The following is a 27742-nucleotide window of genomic DNA, read 5'->3' as shown; positions in this document are numbered from 1 at the left end:
ACTCAGTCTGAAAATGGGTCTAAACCCGAAACGTCACCCATTCCTTCTCTCCAGAGATGCTGCCTGTCCCGCTGAGTTACTCCAGCATTTCATGTCTATCTTTGGTGTAAACCAGCATCTGCAGTTCCTTCCTACAGGTTAAATTCAAACTGGATCCTAACACGCAATAGGTTATTATGTTAACCAGGGTGACCTTGGCCCAGCTGACACCATTTGTCCCTCTAGGTCAGAGGGTTGACAGTTTCAGCACATAATCCAGCATAACATTTCTCGACCCGAAACGTCACCTATTTCCTTCGCTCCATAGATGCTGCCTCACCCGCTGAGATTCTCCAGCATTTTTGTCTACCTAACATTTACAGCAGGCACTATTATCAGAGAGGAGAAGCTGCCTTTGGTTGTCTATGCCGATGGAAATCAGAACTAATAATGATCATTGATAAATTATTGGACACAAAATGTTGGAGTAACTCAGCGTGACAGGCAGCATCAAGATGCTGCCTGTCCCGCTGAATTACTCCAGCATTTTGGGTCTATCATCGGTTTAAACCAGCATCTGCAGTTCCTTCCTACACATTGATAAATTATTGTTGTTATTTCACTGCCATTCTTATAAACCACACCAGAGTATGGAAGTTCCAATGGGAAAAAAAATATATCAATTTGCAGTAAGGTGCAAAAGAACAAATTAACTAATACTTAAACTGCCACACTAATCAGTAACTTGGGAGATAATCTATTGCTTCTCCATTAACATTGTCAGATCAAACAGACTCAATTTTAGCTGCAAGACAGAATGAAAGTGGCTTGGTTTGATGTGTCTTATGTAAATATGCCGAGTAAATAAGCACATTATTTTCATTTCATGTCCACTTTGCCCTTTTGCTTGTATAAACAAGGTGTCCACGTACAAGGTAACTTCCTCCACCCCTCACTTGATCTCACCTCACTTGCACAACAGATTGAAATCACTCCTGATACAAAGTTCTACCTGCAAATAATTTATAAAGCAGGTGATTCCAAAAACAGACGAGAACGAGACCCGACACAAAAACTTTTAATTGAACAGAATGAATATTGTTTTACAGGCTGCTACGTAGCTAGCTTGAAAGATTCACACTACTAGTAAAAACATGTAAAATTATGTTTGGCATAAAGAAAGCCATCAAAGCATTTTTGCACAAGCAAAGAGACCATTCACCTGATCTTTGGAAAGTTAAGATAAGGGTGGGAAGCAGCAAAGCAAGACGACCATTTTTATTGCCAGCAACTAAAGGGCCTGTCCCACGAGCATGCGACTCCATGCGCCAAGCGCGACCTAACGTGGTCGCTTGAGCCGTATGGCCTCGCGGGGCCGGTCCCACTTCGATCGCTCGGTTGTGCGGAGCTGGTCCCGACATCGCACTGGGCTCCGAAAAACTGACCGTGTTCAAAAATTCCGCGCGGCAACGGCTTGCCGGCCCGCAGTCACTCACTCGACCTCCGCGCGGCCCCCGCTTCTTGTTTGGTCGCGCTTGCCGCATGCAGTCGCATGCTCGGGGGACAGGCCCTTTAGGTCGTGCTTGCTGCATGGAGTCCCATGCTCGGGGGACAGGCCCTTAACACTTAATTTAACAACTAGGGCGGCACGGTGGCGCAGCGGCGGAGACCCAGATTCGATCCCGACTACGGGTGCTTGTCTGTACGGAGTTTGTACATTCTCCTCCTGACCCACGTGGGTTTCCCCCGAGATCTTCGGTTTCCTCCCACACTCCAAAGACGTACAGGTTTGTAGGTTAATCAGCTTGGTGTAAATGTAAATTGTCCCCAGTGTGTTATAGGATAGTGTTAGTGTGCGGGGATCGCTGGTCGCCGGGCCTAAAGGCCTGTTTCCGGCTGTGTCTCTAAACAAAGCTTATATTGTTTGTGTTATCTAGAGAATAGTTCATGATATCAATAAATAAATACAGGGTATCTATCCTCCTTCTATGTCTATTGCAGACCAACAAAATGTTAAGGGGATTCACTTGATGGCAACATTTTTGCATTTCCCTAAATCTTCTCAAAGTTACAGCTGTCCAATTGACCATGTTTACAATGATCATGCATGAAGCACACAAGAATCTGATTTTAATGCCAAGAACTAATATCGATTCAGTCATAGTGAAAGGTATTAAACATCCTGGTGACAACTAACATGGTGAAACTTACCACGTCACTTTCTCTCCTATGCTATCTGGAAATGTTAGATTAATTACAAATTCATCGACTGAATGAAACGCAGGGTATCCTGATAAACCAAAACAACGAAACAATCATTTAGAAATTTAACAAGTGAAATTTAGCCATATTAATGGACTATTTTATACCTCGGCAAGGCCAGCAGCATAATCAAGCTTGAGTCGTGCCCTGGCCACTCCCTCTTCTCCCCTCTCCCATCGGGCAAAAGGTATAGAAGTGTGAAAACGCACACCTCCAGATTCAGGGACAGTTTCTTCCCAGCAGTCATCAGGCAATTGAACCGCCCTACCATAAGTAGGGAGTGGTCCTGAACTACTATCTACCTCATTGGTGACCCTCAGACTATCTTTGATCGGACTTGACTGGCTTTACCTTGCACTAAACGTTATTCCCTTATCATGCATCTATACACTGTAAGTGGCTCGATTGTAATCGGGTATTGTCTTTCTGCTGACTGGTTAGCACACAACAAAAGCTTTTCACTGTACCTCGGTACACGTGACAATAAACTAAACTGAAACTGAAACAGTTTTTCCCTCAAGGGTGCCGTGGGCTCATTAGCTAAAAATAATCTAGGATCAAATGCTTTTAGGTGAATGGCCCCACGCCTGGCCCTTTTTATTCTCTTGGGCTTAATTTAGGCCATCTCTACCTGGTGGCCTTATGTCTGGCACGTGCATTGCTCGCCTCAGAAGTCGCAAGAACAGCTCAGGTGGGAAACAATAACAAAGTCACATTATTCAGTCGGGGGTGCCCCAAGGCTGACGTTCATACATGTTGTTGATGAAACATTAAACAGATTTTCAATGCATTGTAAAAAAAAGTGTCCTCTCTGCTTCAATTGCTAAATTGATCTTACAATTGTCTTGGAAGGAACTGCAGATGCCGGTTTACACCGAAGATAGACACAAAATGCTGGAGTAACTCAGCGGGACAGGCAGCATCTCTGGAGAAAGGAACGGGCGACGCTTCGGGTCGAGACCCTTCTTCAGGTTGAGAGTAAGGAGAGGATAGTGAAACTAGTCGGAGAACTAGGTTGGGGGAGGGACAGAGAGAAAGGGAAAGCATTGGTTACTTGAAGTTAGGGGAAGCTGCCCAAGCAAGATATGAGGTGCTGTTCCTATTTGCGTTGGGCCTCACTCTGACAGTGGAGGAAGCCCAGGACAGGAAAGCGAGTATGGCAATGGGAGGAGCAGTTAATGTGTTTGGTGTTAAAGTGTAAAGCTTAATCTTCCTAAATTTGTAATCAGTTCCTCCCATGATAAATGATTACAAAGCTGGCTTTTCTTATTGTTCAAGAAGGAACTGCAGATGCTGGAAGATCGAAGGTACACAAAAATGCTGGAGAAACTCAGCGGGTGCAGCAGCATCTATGGAGCGAAGGAAATAGGCGACGTTTCGGGCCGAAACCCTTCTTCAGACTGGTGGGGGGTGCGGGGTAGAAGGAAGGGAAAAGGGAGGAGGAGGATCCCGAGGGCGGGGGTCGTTCTTATTGCCGGCTACATCTGCAATCACTTCACCTGAAAGCTGAGCAACAAAGAATGAGAAGATATTTTATTTGCATTCTCCTGTGCAACCAACTAGATTTCTAAACCGCAACTCTTCTCAGCAACAAATCTATCCTAATAGGCTATCGTGAACATTGTGTCCGCAATGCGACAACACACAATTGCACTGGTTTCATTAAGTGGGTGCACATTTGAACATTTGGTTCGCCTCAGGTAATCGTCATGCAAGAATGCTTGCGGAATTGGCAATTCTTCTCAGCAACAAACCTATAATAATAAGACTATCGTGAGCATTGTGTCCTCGATGAGACAACACACAACTGGACTAGTTTAATTAAAATGGTGCACATTTGAAAAATTTGGTTCACCAAAGATTATCGTCACATGAGCAGATTTGTTGAATTTTGCAAGAAATTAAGGGCAGGCCACTAACAAACACATTTCCACGGAGGAAGGAATGCAAAATGTAATTGTAGAAGTAAGCATATTTTTTTCCTTGATCCAGTGTTGCAGTCAAGCTGCCCTGCACAATATTAGTATGTGAAGTACTTTTACACCACTCAAGTCACTCAAGTAGATAAATATAGTTTTTCATGGTATGCAAGGCGATAATTGTGCTTAGAGGGGAACTCCTGTACGCTGATGATGCTGCACTCATCTCCCCAACGTTAGAAGGACATCAGGGGCTGTCTCACGCTTGCAACAAATACTAGCTGACAATCAGCGTTAAGATGACTGTTGTCATGGGTCAGGCCACTCCACTCCCCCCTGAAATCACCCAAAACACCACTCCGCTGGAAACTGTCAACAAATCCACCTACCTAGGATCTGCAGTGAGTGATAGCCACTCTCTGGATGAGGAAATCAATTCATGTACAGGAATGGCAACAACCACATTTTGGAGGCTCACCAAGCGGGCATGGAAGAACAAGAAACTCACAATCAAGACCAGGATAACTGTTTATAAAGCAAGCATCATGAGCACATCACGGTGGAGCAGTGAAGGTTGGACAACCTATCCACACCAAGGAAGGAAATTGAATTATTTTCTATTCCACTGTCCTTGTCGCATCCTGGGAGTTTCTTGGCAGAACAAAATCACCAATGAATCTGTCCTCTCACCGACCAACACGCCCAGCATCCCTACGGTCCTGAAGCAGAAGTGTCTCCGCTGGCATGGACATGTTCACAGGATGGAAATTGGACACATCCCCAGAGATGTACTGTACAGGGAGGTCGCCAATGCACAGAGGCCAAGGGGAAGACCTTCACTACAAGGATACGATTAAAGGAGACACCACAAATTTTAACATTGGCACTGACAACTGGGAAGCTGCTGCTGAGGACCGGGAGAGGTGGAGCAAGGACCTCCAGGTGGGTATGAAGTAGTACGTCAGCATGTGGTTGAAGATGCTGGAGGCCAGGTGCCAACACCACAAAATGGTCAACGGCAACAGCAACACGTTCGCCAATACAACGGCCAGAGACAACTTCACCTGTGGATGCTGAAGGAGCGTTTGCCTGTCACAGATGGGCCAAGTCAGCCACAGTAGAAAATGCAACCACCGATGAAACCTTCCCTCTCTCCGCACAGGACGCATCAAAGCCGCACCATCATCTCTCACGTATGGACGGATGCCAACAGTATTGACGTAACATCAACTTTTATGAGCAGCTGACAACATTATCACGGAGCAAAATGCTTGCACAATAACTTCAATTTCTGTAAATTAATTTTTTATAGTACGGAGTTTAAAGTTTTTTGCAATTTTTCTCAAGCAGCATTATTTTTGTCTGATTATTAAAATGTTACCAATATATTGACTTAATAATAATACAAACGAGACATCAGTGAACTGGATTGAATGGCATGTTGGCCATCTGATCTACCCAGTTTATCTCAACTGTTACTTTGCTCCATTACCTGATTCCAATTATCACCTTCCAGAATCTTTAGCACTTTACTGACTCCGCTTATCACCTTCCAGTCTCCAACTCAACTTCCACCCTCTCCCAACCTGGCTCCATCTGCTCATCATCCTCCTCTCCACTTGGCCCCAAATATCACCTGCCAGTTCCTTCAAATGATACTGACCATCTCTCTTCTGCACAGCGGCACGGTGCCAAAGAGGTAGACTTGCTGCCTTGAGACCCGGGTTCGCCCCTGACTACGGGTGCTTCTCTGTACGGAGTTTGTACGTTCTCCCCGTGACCCTGTGTGGGTTTTTTCCAAGATCTTTGGTTTCCTCTCTGCCTCAGAGGGCGGTGGAGGCCGGTTCTCTGGATGCTTTCAAGAGAGAGCTAGATAGGGCTCTTAAAAATAGCGGAGTCAGGGGATATGGGGAGAAGGCAGGAACGGGGTACTGATTGGGGATGATCAGCCATGATCACATTGAATGGCGGTGCTGGCTCGAAGGGCCGAATGGCCTACTCCTGCACCTATTGTCTATTGTCTCCCACACTCCAAAGACGTACAGGTTTGTAGGTTAATTGGCTTGGTATAAATGTAAAATTGTGCCTAGCGTGTGTAGGGATAGTGTTAGTGTGCGGGGATTGCTGGCCGGTGCGGACTCGGTGGGCCGAAGGGCCTGTTTCCGCACTGTATCCCTAAACTAATAAACTACAGTAAACTACGCTCTCAGTCCTGATGCAGGGTCTCGATTCAAAATGTGACTATCCCTCTACCTCCACAGACGCGACTTCCTCCACAAGTTTGTTACATAGCACTGTACGCTGATAACATCTGCCACAACTGAGCCTTATTTGGTCTCTGTTGATTCCTTTATAAATTCACTATTACTCAAAATGTTACGACTATAACCAGGCGTTCAATTCAGACCATGAATATTTAACAAGAAAATTAAAATACAAATTCCCTCCTTTTGTTCTCCCTCTAAATCAGGAAACTTCATCAAATATGTTCAAGTCTGACCAAATAAAACAATGTAACCTCAAGTGGTTCAACACATGCCAATTTGCATTTGGAATTTAATTGCTGCGCAAGAGAAAAGAGAAAACAAAAATATTAAACCGCTCAAGCTTATTTTTAAATTAAAATCTGGGAGAGTCCAGAACCAGGGGTCACAGTTTAAGAATAAGGGGTAGGCCATTTAGGACTGTGATGAGGAAAAACATTTTCAGCCAGAGAGTTGTGAATCTGTGGAATTCGCTGCCACAGAAAGCAGTGGAGGCCAATTCACTGGATGTTTTAAAGAGAGAGTTAGATAGAGCTCTTCGGGCTAACGGAATCAAGGGATATGGGGAGAAAGCAGGAACGGGGTACTGATTTTGGATGATCAGCCATGATCATATTGAATGACGGTGCTGGCTCGAAGGGCCGAATGGCCTACTCCTGCACCTATTTTCTATGTTTCTATGTTAATTAAAGCACAACAAGTTTGAGTAATAATCAAAACTCCTCTTTTTGAGCAAAAATAAACAGAATTTTCTCAAGCAAATCTGTATGGGTCAACAAGTCATATTTATTTCTATCTATGCACAGCAGACCTCACACGGTAGGTTCAACAGGTGCATGCGTGTAAAATGAGTGCTGCCCACATCTGCGATTTAATGATTTCAACAATGACAGTGTGGTTAGGTACCAGTTACCACCTGTTCGCAGAATAGCTGGGGAAATTTGCATCCAGACCATAGTTACATTGCTCAACAACTAGCTGTGAACATTCACTGGCATGGAGTGTACCCAGCGTGCACAAGAAGCTGTTATGGCTCTGAACGCGTTGCCAGGGGCGGCACTGAAAACAATTTAACAAACAGCCTAAACAACATGGCAAGACTCTAAAGGGGCTGTCCCACTGCGGCGACCTAATTGGAGACTTTAGAAGAATTTAGGAGAGTTTGAAAAAATGTCATATAGAAGACCTCCTTCGACTATGTTGAAGACTAGCTACGACTAACTTCAGGAAAATTGGACACCGAATAGTGGAGAGTGAAGACGACCTCCTTCGACCTCCCTTCGACTATGTTGAAGACTATCTACGACTACCTTCGATTACCTTCGACTACCCTCGATTACCTATAACATGCTGACCTACTACGATCTACTTCGACTAAACCAATGAGTAAAAAAAGTATCGATTTTTTCCATGGTGACCTTTTTTTACTCAAGGGCATTTTTCCAAATATGCCACGACATAGCTGAGGTCTCTAGTATGCGGGGACTACTCTTGAGCATGAAGGAGAGTTACAAAGACCTCCTGGGACCTCGTGTCGACCATGCTGCGAGTATGAGTCGAAGGCAAACTCGCCAGAACTCGCGGATTAGGTCGCCGCAGTGGGACAGCCCCTTTACTGAATTTGATCACCTCCAATTCTTCTTCACTTTCCACTTGGATCAACTTCTGTCAGTTTCCTGCCAGCGAAGTTAAAATAACCACTTTAGCAGACCAGAAGTAAATACAGTGAAATTCTTTAACCAATTAGAAGTTCAAATATGAATTTTAAAATTACTGAAAGTCTTTTGAATGCAATTCTAGTTTCAACATTAAGTTTTGAAAGGCTTATGACGACTGATGTCCCCTAGTGTTGGCAGATGGTAGGAGAATCAGGGCGAAGTTGACAGGCATGTGAAGAAACAGGACAACAAAACAAGGCTCAACAGTTAGATAATACCAGGCTTATAATGGGAGAAAAGACAGATTAGAAGTCCTTCCACTTTTTCAGACCCTGGGAAGCAATAAAATCAAGAGAAACTACCGTTTATTTCAATAAGCGGGGGACAAAAACACCTGTGTCGGAAGGAACTGCAGATGCTGGATAAAACAGAAGATAGACACAAAAAGTTGGAGTGAGTCAACGGGTCAAGCAGCATCTCTGGAGAAAAGGAAAAGGTGACACCCAATTAAAGTGGCACCCATCCACTTTATTTGATCCCCAGTTTATTTGATTGATTATATAGTTTAAAAAAACGTTCACACGGATCACTCAAGTTATTTGCCCTCCTGTTAGTCAGCATAAACGTCTAAAACTAACAGCAAGACTTGCACTGTCGTTTGAGTTTGTCTGTCTTACTGTGGCTACAGGGTTTGTCCTTCCTCACTGGTGCGAACATAGTTGTTGTATAAAGGAAATGGGATAAATAGTGTAGGAAGCATGCTGGGTTAAACTGAAGATAGACACAAAAAGCTGGAGTAACTCAGCGGGTCAGACAGCATCTCTGGAGAGAAGGAATAGGTGACGTATCGGGTCGAGACCTTTCTTCAGACTGAAGAGGGAGTAACTCAGCAGGTCAGGCAGCATCTCTGGAGAGAAGGAATAGGTGATGTTTCGGGTCGAGATCCTTCTTCAGATTAAAGAAGGGTCTGAAGAAGGGTCTCGACCCTAAACGTCACCCATTCCTTTTCTCCAGAGATGCTGTCTGATCCGCTGAGTTACTACAGCTTTTTGTGTCTATCTTTGAAAAAACAAAACACAAAATGACTTTAAATGGAAGGAGGAAGTTTCACGGAAAGAAAGAATAGTAATGAAAGAGGAAGGGGAAGCGGGGCAGGATGAAAAAAAAAGGATGATCTTTCATCCCATTAATTAATTTGTTTGAACCTCTTGCAACTGATTCGTCATATAACTGTTCGACATGAATAGAATTTAAAATAAACAAACAAGAAAAGGTCAAGGGGAAAAAACCAAGGAAAACTGCTGTTGCGAGATTTTAACTGACCAAATCAGTCATAGGGTAATTTGGGAGATACATGTAGCAAATTTGAGTTAACATTTTTAATTAGTGACTTTAAATATAATCAAAATAGATTGAGGCTTTTATCTGAATATTCCAGTCACCAAAACCATGCAGGACATTCCTGTGCCAGATGACTACAAATAGAAGAGCCCCGATAAGAGAGTTTGAATGCAGTGATTCCACCAAAAAATAAAGTGTCAACATTCACAAATAGAAACGTGGAGAATAGGTGCAGGAGTAGGCCATTCGGCCCTTCAAGCCAGCAATATGATCAATTCAATATGATCATGGCTGATCGTCCAAAATCAGTACCCCGTCCCGGCTTTTTCCTCGATTCCCTTGGCCCTAAGGGCTAAATCTAACTCTCTCTTGAAAACATCAAGTGAAATATGTTGGTGATCAAACTGCATTGAAAAACAAAAGGATTTTGGAACAGAAATATAAATGACAAAGACAGAGAGGTTGTGACGAGGCATGAGAATACAAAAGGGCCTGTCCCACTTTCACTAGTTATTCACGAATTCTCCCGAGTTTTCCCCTCGATTCAAACTCGCAGAATGTTCGTAACGAGTCCATAGGAGGTCGTAGGAGTTGGTAGATATATCGTAGCGGCCCGTTATGCCAGCCGTAGGTACTCGTGGCATCAGGTAAGTTGGGACGTTTTTCCCAGTTTGGTAAAAAATGTCCACGAGTAAAAAAGAATGGTCGGGATGAAAAATTGCAACTTTTTACTCGTAAGGAGGGCATCGAAATAGTCGTGTAGACATACTCGTAGGAGTTCGTAGGAGTTTGTGAACATAGTCGTGGAAGGTTGTAGGAGTTTGTAGATTACCACGATCCTGATTTTTTTTTAGGTCCTTTAAACTCAGCAGAGGTTTTGAATTAAGTCGTGAAAGTGGGACAGGCCCTAAAGGAATACAGAATCAAGATGAAAAATTGCAGCTGTTAGAAATCTAAAATCAAAAACAGAAAACGTTGGAAACGCTCAGCAAGTGGAAAGAGGAACCGAGTTAACATTTTAGATCAAACATCCTTCATCCAATCTAAGGGATACAGAATGGGGCCGCACGGTGACACAGCGGTAGAGTTGCAGCCTTGCAGCGCCAGAGAGCCAGCTTCGATCCTGTCTACGGGTGCTGTCTATACGTTCTCCCCGTGACCGCCTTGATTTTCTCCGGGAGCTCCGGTTTCCTCCCACACTCCAAAGACGTACAGGTTTGTAGGTTAATTGTCTTCGGTAAATTTGTAAATTGTCCCCGGTGTGTTTAGGATGGCGTTGGTGTGGGGGGATTGCTGGTCGGTGCGGTCTTGGTGGGCTGAAGGGCCTGTTTCCGTGCTGTATCTCTAAACTAAGATAGGTTTACCACATGGAAAGCAATCTGGCACAGTGCATGAAGTAGGAAAATGCTAAATTGTCCGTATTAAATAAATAATAAAGAAGCCACTTTGTTTAAATAGCAAGGACTGCAGTGCTTTCAGTTTAATTTAGAGACACAGCATTGCAACAGGCCCTTCGACCCACCGAGTCTGCACCGACCAACAATCAACCATCTATCCTATGCACTAAGGACAATTTACAGAGACCAATTAATCTACAAACCTGCACGTCTTTGGAATGTGGGAGGAAACCGGAGCACCCGGAGAAAGCCCACGCGGTCACGGGGAGAACGTGCAAACTCCGTACAGAGAGCACGTGGAGTCAGGATCAAACCCGGGTCTCTGACGCTGTAAGGCAGTAGCTCTACCACTGCACTGCTATAACTCTGAGATATGCATGGTGTTGCACAGGAATCGGGCGCCCTATTGCACAATTCAAAAGAGGAGTGAACATATACAGCAATCAATTAGGAAAGCTAACAACATTTTTTGGGGGGCAACGGAACACACACATAGGAGAGGTTATGCTTCAGTTATACATTTTTTTACAGCAGTATCTTGGGACTGGGGATGACTTGCATCCATTCTGGTTTTGTGGGTGTTGAGGTGGTTAACATGACCAATGTGGAACTGACAGATTTATGCGCTCCTTCTCCACTTCGAATAGAGAAGAACCAGAGATTCCCAGGACTAAATGTGGATGCGGCAATTTTCCTCGGAGGCTTGAGACTTTGAGCCCACCCATCAATTTTGTCCTTTCTCTATTTGGTAATTGCTTCCAAACACAGATCTCAGAAGAGTTTGGTTGTCTAGCATTGGTTATGCAAATCTTGCAGCATGCCCAATCCAATTGACTGAGGGTACCTGGACCCTCAATTCTGGAGACGTTGTAATGGGAGAGGAACTAACATAAGTTCACTGACCCTCTCAATAGATTTGAGGATCTTGCAGCGCCAAGATCTTCTTATTCTAGCACCTTGAGATGCCTGCTGTAGACAGGTCTCAGAAATATATAGTGTCGGAAAGAACTGCTGGTTTAAAATCGAAGATAGACACAAAATGCTGGAGTAACTCAGCGGGACAGGCAGCATCTCTGGAAAGAAGGGATTTGTGATGTTTCGGGTCTAGACCCTTGGTAGAGATCACTGCAGCCCAATAAACCATGCGTTTTGGTCAGGTCTTGACCAATTAGCGTTTTCTTCAATTGACTAAAGGCAATACTTCTGCATTGAAGGTGACAGTGAATTTCATAATTGTTATAGGCCAGCGCTACCCGACGGCTCCGAAGATATGAGAAGTGGTTCATATTTTCTGTGCTACGGTGGTGCAGCGGTAAAGTTGCTGCCTTACAGCGCGGGTGACCCGAATTCGATCCGGACTATGGGTGTTTGTCCGTATGTCGGAGTTTGTACGTTCGCCCCGTGACCTGCGAGGGTTTTCTCCGGGAACTCCGGTATCCTCCCACACTCCAAAGACGTACAGGTTTGCAGGTTAATTGGCTTGGTATGAGTGTCAATTGCCCCTGGTTTGTGTAGGGTAGAGTTAGTGCACGGGGATCACTGGTTGGTGCGGACTCTGTAGGCCGATGGGCCTGTTTCCGTGCTGTATCTCTAAACTATTTGACGTTTTCCGTTCGCAGTTAAAGTCGAAACCTCGAAAATACTTCAATACTGCAAGGCTTCTATGAGATCACATCAGCGGTTGTGTCTTATTATTTAAAGATAGATGCAAGTGGATTGAAGCCAGTTCAGAGGTGGTTTGCTCGACTAATACCTGTGCTGTGTAGGTTGCACCTGCTAGAGTCTGGACCAGCGAGCAATAGTTTGATTGAAACATAACATCATGCTGGGTCTTAACAGAAAGAATGTCTCCTATTTAAAAATAAGGGTTTGCAACAAAGATAAAGCAAAATGTTTTCTGCGGTCACGAGCCTTTGAAACGCTCTTCCTCAAGGGACAGTAACGGCAGATTCATTGGCCATTCTTAAATCATAGCTATCTGCTTATATGATAAGCAAAGGGGAAATTAGGTTTCCAAAGGTGGGCAGATATTCATAGTTCCCGTCGGACTGGTTATATTATTAAATGGCGATGCCGGTTTTAAGGGCAGAGTACGCTGCTACTAATTCATTCGTTTCCATATTCATTATTGCTTTCATCTTATTTTTAATGTGATCTTTATTTAAGGAAATTTCACTCAGGATTGATGCCTCAATGGTTGCCCATTGCTACAGGACTTCAAGCTGGCTGTCATTGAGCCTTGCTGCCATCTGCAGTGCCAGGCAAGGAATTACAGGATTTTCACCGAGCCAGCTGCGAAGAAATATGCAATATGTATCAAAATCATAATGCCATGTGATTTGGAGGTTAATGTGTTCTCATCCAACTACCATTTCCTGCCACGTGATGGAAGTTGTGGGTGTGGGACGTGCTGCACAAACAACCTTAGTTCATTTACGAGACGCGATGCATCTTGTAAATAAAGAGCATGCATGGTGGGCCAAATCATCTATTTCTGTGCTTTACGACTAGCTACATCAGCCACGACATGTTGGTGGATGGGTGAGGTTCCAATCAAGTGCAGTGCGCGAATGAGCGTTACTGCAAACGCACCCTTCCCCGCCAACAGAAAATACTCCATCAAAATCATGATTTAAGTCTTTATGGTGTCAATATACTTTGTAGTGTACATACATAGCTCAGCCCCCTGCTGTACTCACTCTATACCCATGACTGCGTAGCGAACCACAGTGCGAACTCCATCATCAAGTTCGCTGACGACACCACTATTGTGGGGCGTATCACTGATGGGGATGAGTCAGAGTACAGAAGAGAGATCGAGCAACTGTCCATATGGTGCCAGCGCAATAACCTGGCCCTGATCACCAGCAAAACCAAGGAACTGATTGTGGACTTTGGAAGGAGTAGGAGGGGGACCCACAGCCCCATTTATATCAACGGGTCGATGGTTGAAAGGGTCACGAACTTCAAATTCTTGGGGGTGCACATCTCTGAAGATCTTTCCTGGTCCGAGAACACGAACGCAATTATCAAAAAAGCTCATCAGCGCCTCTACTTCCTGAGAAGATTACGGAGAGTCGGATTGTCAAGGAAGACTCTCTCTAACTTCTACAGGTGCACAGTCGGTTCGGAAATTTGAGCGCCCTGGAGAGGAAAAGATTACAAAAAGTAGTAAACACTGCCCAGTCCATCATCGGCTCTGACCTTCCTTCCATCGAGGGGATTTATCGCAGTCGCTGCCTCAAAAAGGCTGGCAGTATCATCAAAGACCCACACCATCCTGGCCACACACTGATCTCCCTGCTACCTTCAGGTAGAAGGTACAGGAGCCTGAAGACTGCAACAACCAGGTTCAGGAATAGCTACTTCCCCTCAGCCATCAGGCTATTAAACCTGGCTCGGACAAAACTCTGATTATTAGCAACCACTTTCTGTTATTTGCACTACCAGTTTATTTATTCATGTGTGTATATATTTATATCATGGTATATGGACACATTTATCTGTTTTGTAGTAAATGCCTACTATTTTCTGTGTGCTTAAGCAAAGCAAGAATTTCATTGTCCTATACAGGGACACATGACAATAAACTAACTTGAACTTGAACTTGAGGTATAGAGCAAGGAAACAGGCACCTGCCCAGCTCGAGTTGGACACGGGTCATCCAACACAGAATAACCACCTCTGACTTTCTCTGTGTAGGTGCTGGACGAGTCCCTTCTTCAGACTGAGAGTCAGGGGCGAGGGAGACAGAGATAAGGAAGGGTAAGGTGTGAAAACGAGACATCAAAGGGGACAAAGCTCAAGGAAAATGTTGGATAGATCATTGTTAGCCAGGGGAAGGTGACAACGAAGCATACAGTGATAAAATGTAATCTACGTATATTTTAAGTTTTGATCAGTAGCATCTCTCCTATTCTCACCACATCTCTTTAAGGCTGGGGATGGAGCATATTTACGGTGATTCCATTGAACTTCAAGGGAAAGTAGTTCGCTTCTTACATGTCGGCACCCATACAGTGTGAACGTTACAATTATTAGATTAGACCTGCACACTGTTCAGAACCAGCTGCATGTAGGCAGACTGCCTCCCTGTCTCAGGAATTTTAAATAGAGCTAAACGCTGCACAAACAAAAAATAGCATCCTACTGGTCTACATTCCAATCCAACTCCCTCGGTGGTAGTATTTTCAATAACTGATTTTGACCTTCTAGTGGAGGGAAGTCATTGACGAAGCTACTGAACGTGGACAGGTCCAGGACATTACCCTGAGAAAGTTCTGACTGATGTTGCAGGATTGAGTTATCGGTTGACAACAAAATCATTAACCTTTCTGCTAGGCATAACACCAAACATAATGCTAAGTTATGTCAGTTTTATTAGAGCTCCCAAGGCCATTCATAAAACTCCGTCTTAACGCCTCCCTGCGGAAGGCTCCTGGTGCCAGGCAATTAAAGAATCGAACACTATTGTTATACATTAACATTTCTCAGGCCAATTAATCTATTGGATTTGAATCCAGAAATATTTCAAATTATATTTTAAATCATTTATTGCTACAGTACTGGCAAACTTTCTTCAGGGAACCAAAGTAGACTCCCCTGCTATGAAGTTGTTCATCTCGCCAAAGCAGAAATAAACAGTTGCGACCTCGTGCTTCTTAGCACAAGCCCCATTCAGCTAGAGCAAAAAAGGACAAAAACAAATAAAATAAAAGGGCTCATTTAACTATTATTGACTCCCAAATGGCATTAGCACCCACCTAACTGTAAAACAGACATGAAGATAGACACAAAATGCTGGAGTAACTCAGCGGGACAGGCAGCATCTCTGGAGAGAAGGAATGGGGGACGTTTCGGGTCCAGACCCTCCTTCAGACTGAAGTCAGGGGAGACCAGCATCCGCAGTACCTTCCTACACACTACTTCTTCTTCTTCTTCTTGCGTATGGCGTGCACAGCCTAAAGTTGTAGGACAACTTGTTCTATTTGATCTTATTTGAAAGTGCACGCCGGGTTGATTGCATTCGTTGAAACAGGGTGGACCACGTGAAGGTTGCAATCTAACGACCCCCTACACACTACTGTAAAACAGATAATGTCTTAATCAGCTGTCCAAATTCTAATACATACTGAAAATTAGTTGACATACAAATAAAGCAGAAGGGGATACACATCCACTACTCTACCGGTCCAGATTCCTGTCCAACTTCCTCAAATTTATTCCACTTAATTTGCAATAACATGGAAAACAACATCGGTATGTAGACGATTCTGGACAAAGCATGAACATAGCAGCTAAAAATTGACCCCATCAGAATCTCTGCAAACCCCAAGTTTTAAATAAACTTTCCATCGCAAAATTCTAATTTAAGAAGTGCTTATATTATCATTTCTTCCATCATTTTCCCCCCCCTCCCCAATGTATAACATGTCATACTCAGCTTGTCACTGTACCTCGGTACACGTGACAATAAACTAAACTAAACTATTTGAAGACTCAAGTTTAAATTACTGTACAACTTAGGCAACGGCTGAACAGTTAGTGGTTTGAAAGTTTGAAGAGGTTCCATGGGTGACCTCAGAAACAAGGTCATTATTCCAAGTCACTTAAGAGTGCCATCAAATGTAACATACTCTAAAATGGCATAATATTGCAATTGTGTTATAATATTATAATATTGTTCTGTTCAGATTTAAATATCAACCACAACATATCACATTTTGAAGATACAAAAATAAAACTGCAAACATTTTTGTTCCCAGCAGCCATGATTGCAATGCTAATCTTTGATATTCCAACAAACACTGTGAGTAAATTTGGAATAAAAATTCCCACAAGCATAGTATGAAAAGACTCGTGCCTCTCTGCACTGAAATCAGTGAATAGGCCCTTTCTTTTAATGCAGAAACTGTATGAGGTACAGCGAACAATCTATAAAAGGTAACTAGGCCTTTCTCCCTGTGCTTTTCTGCACGTAACTGACCAATTTCTGAACCATGCCAGTGAACAATGCAAGGTTTAGCCAAAAAGGACTCTGGTTATTAGAACAAGAACAACTGCTAATTTTAAACTCATTAGCTAAATCTTCACAGTTCAGAAAAAGTGCAAAAATGAAATCATTGAAATACACACTCTTCCTAGAAATAAATGAGATGATTAAAGCGAGAGATGTTATCACTTACGCACAGGTTACACTGCACAAACGGAATGTGTAAAAACACTCAAGGCGTATTTGTCTAATCTTCAAGATGTGGGCACTGTATTTTCCACCTTCATTTTCTTCTTCCTACTTTCTTTGTACACAAATCAGCTGGTGCGCTTGACGCATGGATCAGTTGGTCAGTTATCTATACATATTCAGAGTAAAGAACAAGACCACTCTTGAAGCTAACAGAAAATAAAATACCGACCTACTACTACAGTGGATGCTCGGTACCTCCTCAGAACTAAGAAGAACCCCTCCCCCATCCTGCACTACAGAAAACAAACACAAGGATAATGCCCAGGATGACCTACTGCTTTGTTCTTTCCTTCAGGCAAATTTGCTGAAAAAGGTCTGTACACACATCTGATCTGACAAGCATTCACTTTGACAAAGGATACAGTGAAAGTGAAATCATACCAAGGCATTCAAGTCTCTGGGTCAAGGGTCACTCAGCAGTACTTTGTATGCTGGCCTCCTGCTGAGTTTGGGCACAGAATTCTGGAGTAGCTTACTTTGGAAGAGTATCTGAGCTGTAAATGTGAGCACAAAACTCTTCCCGTTGGATAATGGCTCCTTTGGATGCAGCGGTTAAATGCTTTGTTTTTGGTTATTAACATGACGATGGTGCTGTATTTCACTTATTCAGCGAACCAGTTAGCAAAATAAGGCAAACATAATGCACCATTAATGAAAGTAAAATGTTTGCCACTCTATCTGGTACCTGACGACCATAGACCACAGCTCAAACGAGATCATTAAAGATAACTGGATATCTGATATAGAGTTCTGGGGTTGGAACAATTTACGCTTATATGTTATTTCCAATTCGCACCCAACTGCATGGGATGCTGACACCAAGTATTGAAAAGCAAACCCTGCATTCCAACCTTCAACACTAACATTCTTCACCTTCACAAACCCAAATATAATTACTCAGGTTTATTTATGCTTAAAGTGCTTAACTTGAAGTCAACTTTGTATGAAGCAATGAAGACCACAATTCGCTTAACTTCATAATCAGCAATAGTGATTGATCTACAAACATGAGCCTAGTAAAATAAGGCTTTCATAAGTAAATCCAGCATGTACAAGTTTTATATAGAGTCAAGAATCATCCGCCTTACATTTATTTTTAAATCAGTAGTTTCTGTTTCTCGTCGCTTACTTCAGTTCTTTGCCTCTCAAACTTTAAGAGTCGAAATGATCGCAATTCTTCGTGGCCAGCCTGAACCCATAGCTGTTTTTTCCACACAAGATTTAAATTAAGAAGTTGATTTTTGCTGATATTCTCAGCACCTGTTGTGAAGTATAGAGGTTTACTTTTACATACAAATCAAAATAAGCGTTTCCAAATTGGACAATAACATGGGGAAACCCATGCCAAAACTCTCGTGATTTCCATTTCAAAAGAAAGAAAATCTATTCACGTGAAAAGGGGGTATCTTGTAGTTAGTACATTGCTGGATGAAACTGACTGGAATGAAGCAGTGGAGTACAAACTGATATTTAGATAAGATACTCTTAAAAGTTAGAGCACATAAAGAAATCAAAAAACCGAATATAAGATGACCAATTAACAAATTGTGAAGTTTCCAATTTGTAAACAACAACAAAAAAACAGATTTATAATTACTTTAACCTGGACAATTTAAAAATAAAAAAAGCTACCCTAGTGGGCAGACAGAGTATAGGCAGAGACTTGGAAAAATTAAAGATTTATTACTGCTCCAATAGGATTAAAGATACAGAGCTCTCGTTTAACATAATGTGCAATCCGTTAACAAAATTGTTTTTTTTCCCATGGAAGGCAAAGGTGCAGGAACACAATGTTTTTTTAAAAATAAAAAAAATCTGTAATGCGTTGATCGCATTTGTTACCTGTGGACAAGTCCTGCACAATAACCACCACCCAACAGAAAACATGCTCATTCTTCCCCCTCCCCTCCCCTCCTCCACTCACTCCTCTGCGGGAGCTTCCAGGCGTCAATCTAATCAGATATTAACGACCAGTACACCCCTCCCCGGAACACATATATAGAGAAGGAACGACAGACACACCGAGACGAAATGCATACGATGGCGTGCATGTCGTGGATTTCAAAAAAAATAAAAATAAATATGATCTACCTCTATACATCCCTATTTCCAAGATCCATGGGGGCAGTTCCAAAATTAAATCTAAAAATGCTAAAGGACTGGTAAAATAAATAAATTAAAGTACCTTTAACAGATTATGCCCGCACAAAACACAAAGGAAAATAACCTTACTGCAACCATGGTAAATAAATCTCTCCCTGGAGATTGAAGCAGACAGAGGGGGCTGAAACTAACACCATTTCTACCTGCACACGTTGCCATTTGCTGTAGCCTGTCAGTTCGCCTCGACACCACAACCAGGAATCGTTTTCTCCTGCTGAACGGAGATACTTTTTCTTTTTTTTATATAAAATCCCGCTGGGTTATCACATTGCTATCGGGTTTACAGACGGCCACGGTAGATTAAGAGGCAGGTTCCGGGTTTTCTAGCCATTTTTAAACACCGTCGCAGTCCCATTTTTTCAGGTAAACATGTTTACATCGGTCTCCCTCCCTTCTCTCCCTCGCTCGCAGCGGCAAGCGCACATGTCACAATTTCGTCAGCGGGAAAAGCCCATCAACTTAGCATCAACCATTATGGGAAAATATTCTTTTTTTTTTTTAAATAGATCCATTTAACCTGACAAACGCATACATTATAAACAAACAGATAATTATTCCAAAAATGTAGGATTTAAAAATTGATCATTGCACTTGGAAAATACACAATAGCCATTAAAATGCAGGAGCGGTGATGCTCATGAGCACACCGTTCACTTGCATTTTCCCGAAGGAAAATAAATCTCTACCTTTCTAAATAAAAATGCACATAAAAATCATTGCAACTCTCGAAGTGAAATGTAACGTGCACCCTGAAGAAGGCACTATTCCATAGTCACCGTTGAGAAACAGCCTCCGCATACACTCACAATAAACTTTAAATAAGCAAATGAAGAAGAGGGAGAGAAAAAAATGCAACTACTTCCAGGCTGCAATGTAAATGTATTCCTTATATAGCTGTTTCGCCGAGGGTCCCCGACTCAGCGAAGCGACCCAGAGGCCCCGCAATTCACGCAAACCATTACCACCACATTGGTACCACGACCAAACGACACGCATTTCAACCAAATCCTTCCTTTGCAAATTGAGCCATAAACAAAAACTTCGTAAAACAGTTTGTGTTTACATCGGACCCACCGAGAAACAAAAATAAAAGTCTTGCTTCCTCTTATAAACAATTTTAACCCCGACTGCGTCAGGTACTAAGTTTCTCTTTTTCCCCCCCGATATAGTGTATTAAAAAAAGGGGAATTTTGGAGAATATATATGATACTGCATTTTACTGTGCTGGCCAAAAAAACAGTTTGTAGGTGAAGAGGCGGCAAAGTGCTGGAGTTTATATATACATATATATATATATATATATATATAGTGTGTGTGTGTGTGTGTGTGTGTATGTGTATGTGTGTGTGTATGTGTGTGTATATGTGTGTGTGTGTATGTGTGTGTGTATGTGTATGTGTATGTATGTGTTGCTGTCTTGCATTGATGGCCCCGGGCTGGGTGGAGGCGGCTGTCTGAACAGATAAAGAGCAGAGGGAGGGAGGGGGAGAGAGAGAGAGAGGAGAGGGGGGGAGAGGAAGAGAGGAAGCGAAGAAAAAGAGAGGGAGAGGGGAAGCGAGAAGGGGAAGGGAAGAGAGGGAGGAGGGAGGAGGGAGGAGGGAGGGGGAGGAGGAGAGGAAGAGAGGGGAGGAGAGGGAGAAGAGAGGGGGGGATGGGGGAGAGGAAGAGAGGGGGGGGAGGGGAAGAGAGGAATAAGAGAGAAACGAGGGATAAGAGAGAAACGAGGGGAGAGAGTGTGAGTGGAGGGAGTGAGAGGGGTGAGTGTGAGAGGAGAGTGGAGGGAGTGTGAGAGTGTGAGAGGGGAAAGAGAGTGTGAGAGGGGAGAGAGAGTGTGAGAGGAGGGAGTGAGAGGGGAGAGAGTGGAGGGAGGGTGGGAGTGGAGTGAGTGTGAAAGGGGAAAGAAAGTGTGAGTGTGAGAGGGGGTGGAGGGAGTGTGAGAGAGTGTGAGTAGAGGGAGTGAGAGAGTGAGAGGGGGAAGAGAGTGTGAGTGGAGGGAGTGTGAGAGTGGAGGGAGTGTGTGAGAGTGAGAGGGGAGAGAGTGTGTGAGAGTGAGAGACGAGTGTGTGTGTGAGTGAGTGTGAGAGACGAGAGAGACGAGTGTGTGTGTGAGTGAGTGTGTGAGCGGCTGCAGCAGCAGCAGGATCAGGATCAGGATCAGCGCCGTATAACGGTCCAGGGACACAGGGTGAGTGAGTGAGTGAGTGAACCGCTAGGCGCCCGGCCCAGCCCAGCCCAGCCCGGCCCAGCAGGTAAAACAAACCACGCACTCTCACTCCACACTCACTCCACACTCACACTCCGGCTACAATCGCCGCCTCACAACTTTAACGGCACTTTCCTTTCTCTCAGCAAATAATAATAATAAAAGCCGGGCCAATGGGGGGGGGGGGGTTGAAAATATATATTTCTCTCTCTCTCCTTCACGATGAGATCGGCGACTCTCTCTCTCTCCTCTCCCCCCTCCCTCTCTCCCTCTCTTTCTACCCCGAGTTGAAGTTTTTTTTTGTTCCTTCCTTCTTTTGTTTCTTCTCAGTTTTATCCCGGGTGTGTGTGTGTGTGAGGGGGAACTTGGCCTCTCCTCCTCCTCCACCTCACACACACACACACACCCTGTCCCCCCTCACACACACACACACCCTCCGGGCCTCTCCTCTCCCCTCTCCTCCTCTCCTCCTCCACTCACCCACCTCCACCTCCACCTCACCCTCCACCTCCACCCCCTCCTCCCTCCCTCTCCCCCCCAGCCTCAGGGCAGCGGGTCTCACCGTTTTTCCTCCTGGGGTTGGCCTGCTTTCTGCGCTTACACCTGGGGCCATCCGCCATGATCCGCTCTCTCCCTCTCCCTCTCTCGTTTCATTGATAAGCGCTGTCAAATTCCAGGACGCATGTATGTATGCATGCATGCAAGCAGCAAGCAGCAAGCAAGCAACCACCCCCACCCACCCACCCACCAGCAAGCCAGCCCAGCCCAGCCAATACTTCTTTGCGACACTTTTTTATAATTTTTTTTTCTCTCGCTCTCTCTCTGTTTGGGCTTTTTTTTTTTTTTTTTTTTTTTTTTTTTTTTGCGACACACTTACCTCTCCGCCGACTCTTCTCGCTCGCCAGCTTTGCTCACTCCAGCCCCCCCCCCCCCCCCACCCAGAGCCCGGCCACACCAGCCAGCCCCCCACCCCCCACCCCTTTGCCAGCGCTCCCTGTGGCAGCAGGGGGAGGTTTTAACCCTCCTGCAGATTGCTGTTTCTCTCCCCCCCTCTCACCACCCCTCAACACACACACACTTTTTCTCTTCTCCCCCTCCTCTCCTCTCCACACACACTCTCTCTTTCTCTTCTCCCCCTCCTCTCCACACACTCTCTCTTTCTCTTCTCCCCCTCCTCTCCTCTCCACACACACAGCTTGCGAGGCCCCCGCGCAAACACACGCGCTCGCTCCCCCCCCCCTGCCACACACCAACTCGCTGGGCGTCCGCCCCCCCCGACTGGCCCACACGCACCTCTCTTTCGCGTCTCCCCCTCCTAGCCACACACACTCGAGCCGGGCGACGCCCCCCTCGCCACCACACACAACTGTTGCGTTCCCCCCCTCTCCACACACTCTCTCTCTTTCTCTTCCCCCCCCTCTCCTCTCCACACGCACTCTCTCTTTCTTTCCTTCTCCTCTCCACACACACACACACACACTCTCTTTCTCTTCCCCCTCCTCTCCACACACACACACACACAATCTCTCTCCTCCACACACTCGATCTCTCTTTCCCCTCTCCTCTCCCACACACTCTATCTTTCTCTGTCCCCCTCCTCTCCCACACACTCTATCTTTCTCTGTCCCCCTCCTCTCCCCCCCCCCCCCCTCTGGCTCATACAACCCTCCTCGGGTTTAAGGGTTTTGCGGCAGAATTTTCAATGTGCCGCGGGAAATTTAAAAGTATGAGCAAAGTGCCCAGAGATTTTGTGTGTGTGGCATCAGCAGCAACACCAACATGCACCGTAGATGGAAAGAAAGGGGGGGGGGGATAAAGATACAAATATTTCACTCGGGTGTATTTGTTACAGCCATGCTGTACATGTTTTAAGTGGAGGAAGGAACTGCAGATGCTGGCTTACACCGAAGATAAGACAAGATACTGGAGTAACTCAGCGGGCCAGACAGCATCACTGGATGGAAGGAATCTCTGGATAGAAGGATAGAAATTCCTTCTATCCAGAGTATATATTTAATGTATGTGACCTGTATATAAATAAATTGTATATATCAGATCAGTTTGTATATGAATTATATGTATCATTATACATTAGATAGAAAAGGTATATATATTTTTTGTTATATATGAGACCATTATACCATTTATGAGATTATATAAAGTGGAATACATATGCATGGAAATTAAAATGTATAAAATTGACTTTTTTATAAATAAACAGACAGAGATATAAAAGTGACTGCTATAAATTGGAAGCTGATTTTCAATTGGAGCAATTTTTAATTATCAAGCTTGGACTGAGAGGAGAACCAATAATGTGCATCATGGCTACACATTCCTTTAAGTAATGGTGCATTATGCTTCAAAACTAAATTCTGTATGCATTAAAATAAACAAAAATGGTATTAAAGAATGACTAAAATTTATCACATGGGAGAAGTATGGAGGATCAAATATAGTATAAAATCATGAGATGAATAGATTGGGTATGTGAACACACTCTCTTGCCCAGAGTAGGCAAATCAAGGACAAGAGGATATGGGTTTAAGGTGAAGGGGAAAAGATTTAATAGGTATTTGAGGGGTAACTTTTTCACACAAAGGGTGGTGGGTGTATGGAACAAGCTGCCAGAGGAGGTAGTTGAGGCAGGGACATTTCCAAAATTTAAGAAACAGCTAGACAGGTACAAAGATAGGACAGGTTTGGAGGGATACGGGCCAAATGCAGGCAAGGTGGGACTAGTGTAGCTGGGACATGTTGGCCGATGTGGGCAAGTTGGGCCGAAGGGCCTGTTTCTAAGCTGTATCACTCTATGACTATTCAGGGAAATTGTAGATGTGCAAAAACTATGCATTAGTTACATTGGAGTCTTTCATTGTCCAACAAAGTTAAACAGGGATTGTAATAATGATGAGGCCATAGAGAGCAAAGAGATCCTAAAATGTGCTCAGGATGATATTCCTGAGCAATATGTTTCTGATCCAAAGAGGAAAGGGGAATTGCTGGATTTGATTCTGGGTAATGAGTTAGATCAAGGGAGCCAAGTTTCAGAAGGGGTACATTTAGGAGAAAGTGATCATAAATTTTAGATTTGCTATAGAGAAAGACAAGTCCAAAATTTAAAAAAAAATTAAATGGAGAAAGTCCAATATCAATCTGGCTCAGGTAGATTGGAACCAGAGGTTAACATGCAAAAATGTCATAAAACATAGAACTTTAAGATAGAAATAGCTTGGGTACAGTTCAGGCAGATTTTCATGTGAAATATTCTCAAAGGGAGAACAAACAAATCCAGAGCTTTGAAGATAATGAAAGATATACAGAGGAAGATAAAGACCAAAAAGGCTGAATATTACTCATGTCTGATTGGAAAGACCAGTGAGAAATGGCTTTCCAAAAAAAAAAATCAGGGGAAGTAAAATTTAAAACAAGAGACAATTGGACTATATGAGATATGGATTATCTGTCGACATAAATGGGAATCCAAAAGGTGTTCTAAAGATCTACAAAGTCTTGTGGGATGCTTTTTAAGAATTTGAGGAAGAAACAGAAGAAATCACAGAGGCACTAACCATAAGTTTCCACTGTTCATTGGATGTAAAAATAATGCCAAAGGTCTGGAGAGTTACAAATGTTACTCCCTTGTTCAAAAGGATGCAAGGATAAGGCCTGAAACTAGACACCTGACAGTTTATGCTCAGTGGTAGGGAAGCTTTCAGAAATATCAATCCAGGGCAACATTAATAGTTACATGGAGAAACATTAGTTTAATTAAAGGATGCCATCATGATTTTGTTGATGGGAAATGGTTTTTAACCAGTTTGATAGAACATTTATGAACTTCCAGAAGAGTTTTGAGAAGATGCTACATAACAGACATCTCAGCAGAGTTAATGCATATTGGACAAAAAGGGCCATCATTAACTCAGATTCAAAGTTAGCCGAGTAACACACAAGGAGTCATGGTGAATGTTTTTCTTACGACTGAAAGAAGGTGAGTAGTGGTATGCCCATTGCTTTTTTGGTTCCATATTAATAGCTTAGATTTGGAAATGCAAATGACAACATTTCCAAATTTACTTTTTTGTAGCACATAACTTAGGATCATGACAAACTGTCAAAATATAAGCAGGCTGATGGAGTGGGCAGACATGACAGGGGAGGTTTAATGCTGAGAAATGTGAGGGCCCCATTTTGGTAGGCAGAAAAAAGAGATGCTATGTAGAATAAAGGACAATGGTCGAAAAGGGTTCAGGCCAGAAGGATCTGGGGTATCTGTGCACAAATCTTTGAAGGTAGCAGGGAGGTTATCAAAGTAGCTTAGTTTATTGTCACTTGTGGCTAGAAATAGTGAAAAGCTTGGTTAATCAGCCATACACAATTGGGGTGTTATGAATCGAGACATAGCGTACAAAAGCAGGAATGCCAAACTTTGGATTGGTTCTTGGGATGAAGGATGAGAGTTACAAGGATAGATTAGAGGGCGTGAAGACTGAGGGAAAATATGATGGAAATATATAAAAAGATGATGAGTCTTCCTTTTGGTGGTGGGTTTGAGGACTAATGGTTACATGTTTCAATTAAAAAAGGGAAGAGAACCAAAAGTAAGTAAGGAAAATATTTCTATATGCAGCATCTGGATGGAATCTGGAATGCATTGCATGCAGATGGGATGGAAGTAGGTTCAGTGAGAAAAGGTTGCATGGGTACAGAGAAGAAGCTGGGACAAACAAGTGGATTATTTTGATGGTGAGCCAATGTGGACAGATTGGGCCAAATGGCCTTCTGTGCTGTAATCATTCTATAATTCTATGTTAATTTCATAGCCAGAAGTAAAACAACTTCCCATTGTGTGTGAAGTCACTTGTTCTTTGGAATCACTTCTGGTATGGGTCATGTTTTCCACATTCCCAAAGGAGGAGAACGTGAAACCAATAGCAACTCTGGAAATTTAAATCTGTAAAAAAAACATTTTAGTTAAAGGGAATTTGCTATTCAGATGCAAAATGGATGTCCACTTTAAAAACCTATTTTACCGATCATATCTAAATTACTCCCATGTTAAAAATAATATATATGCTTTTTCTTAAATAAATATGCGACCTCTAAATACATGTTTTGGAGATTACCAGTGGTGGCGGGTGTAGAATTTATGCTGCATGGCGTTGAGGTCGCTTAAGTACTCCATAAATTGACATTGGACATGTGAATTATTGCAACCAAAATTAAGAGACATTTTTTATTCATGACAATATAGATTGGCAGGTTTTTTGAAAATGCTACGAGCTCGGAGTTCATACATCCACGAAAACGGATTCCTATTTTGAAAGAGAAAAAGGTGCATTTATTATATGTGGGAAGGAAATGCAGATGCTGGTTTATACCGAAGATAGACACTAAATGCTGGAGTAACTCAGCGGGTCAAATGGTATCTCTGGAGAAAAAGGATGGGTGACATTTCGGGTCCCATGCTTTTTCGCCAGAGATGCTGCCCGACCTGTTGAGTTACACCAGCATTTAGTGTCCATGTCTTCCTGCGTTCATTAGGTGCGTTTCCGATCTCCGGAGGCCAACGGATTGATCAGGAAGTGCGGTTACTGTTTTGGTGTAAAACGAACGGGAATTACCAGTATTGCGTGCATCCAATCGTAAACGCCTGTAGAGTATTATATGAAATCTTATTCTGCAACTCACCGTATTCTGCTGCGTGGAAACAAATTAAGCAAAAAGGTCTAAATACATTCGCCTTTCAAAGAGTGTCACAATCGTCATGTTATAATTTGCTTATTTTGTGCCATCTGCAATAACACCACTCGCAACATACCATTCGTCAATCCTATTATTAATTCTAACCCTTCATTTTAATTTTTAAAACTATTTTAAAAACTTTTTTATTTCTACATTTTGTAAACTTTTAAAAACTATTTCACAATTCCGCCAGAGAACTTTGGGATTGGTTGGGATTTTTTTCCTCATTATTCAAATAATTTTGTCATTGTATCCCCCAATCGATTTGATTGATTATATAGTTTAAAAAAAAGTTCACACTGATCACTCAAGTTATTTGCCCTCCTGTTAGTCAGTATAAACGTCTAAAACTAACAGCAAGACTTGCACTGCCGCTTGAGTTTGTCTGTCTTACTGCGGCTACAGGGTTTGTCCTTGCTCACTGGTGTGAACAGAATTGTATAAAGGGAATGGGATAAATAGTGTAGGAAGGAACTGCAGATGCTGGTTTAATAGAACCTGCAGTTAGTAACTCAGCGGGACAGCCAGCATCTCTGGAGAGAAGAAATAGGTGGCGTTTCTGGT

General features: G+C 43.3%; 1 protein-coding gene across 6 annotated transcripts in view; it reads right to left on the bottom strand.

The window, feature by feature from the left end:
• zeb1 (zinc finger E-box binding homeobox 1) overlaps positions 1–22413 on the bottom strand; it is a 181025-nt gene extending 158612 nt beyond the window's left edge. For 4 of the 6 annotated variants that reach the window (XM_033045286.1, XM_033045297.1, XM_033045321.1 and 1 more), the window contains exon 1: positions 21993–22163. In XM_033045286.1, the coding sequence (XP_032901177.1) occupies positions 21993–22050 (58 nt within the window). In that variant the 5' untranslated portion in view covers positions 22051–22163. Of the gene's footprint in view, positions 1–19370; positions 19694–21992; positions 22164–22307 lie in introns of those variants that run through there. The other 2 variants (XM_033045331.1, XM_033045307.1) reach the window with 2 other exon arrangements.
• Positions 22414–27742: the final 5329 nt, after the last annotated feature.

This window comes from Amblyraja radiata, chromosome 2 (genome assembly GCF_010909765.2).
Source record: "Amblyraja radiata isolate CabotCenter1 chromosome 2, sAmbRad1.1.pri, whole genome shotgun sequence".
Taxonomy (NCBI): Eukaryota; Metazoa; Chordata; class Chondrichthyes; order Rajiformes; family Rajidae; genus Amblyraja; species Amblyraja radiata.
This window is presented reverse-complemented; position numbering and strand designations above follow the sequence as displayed.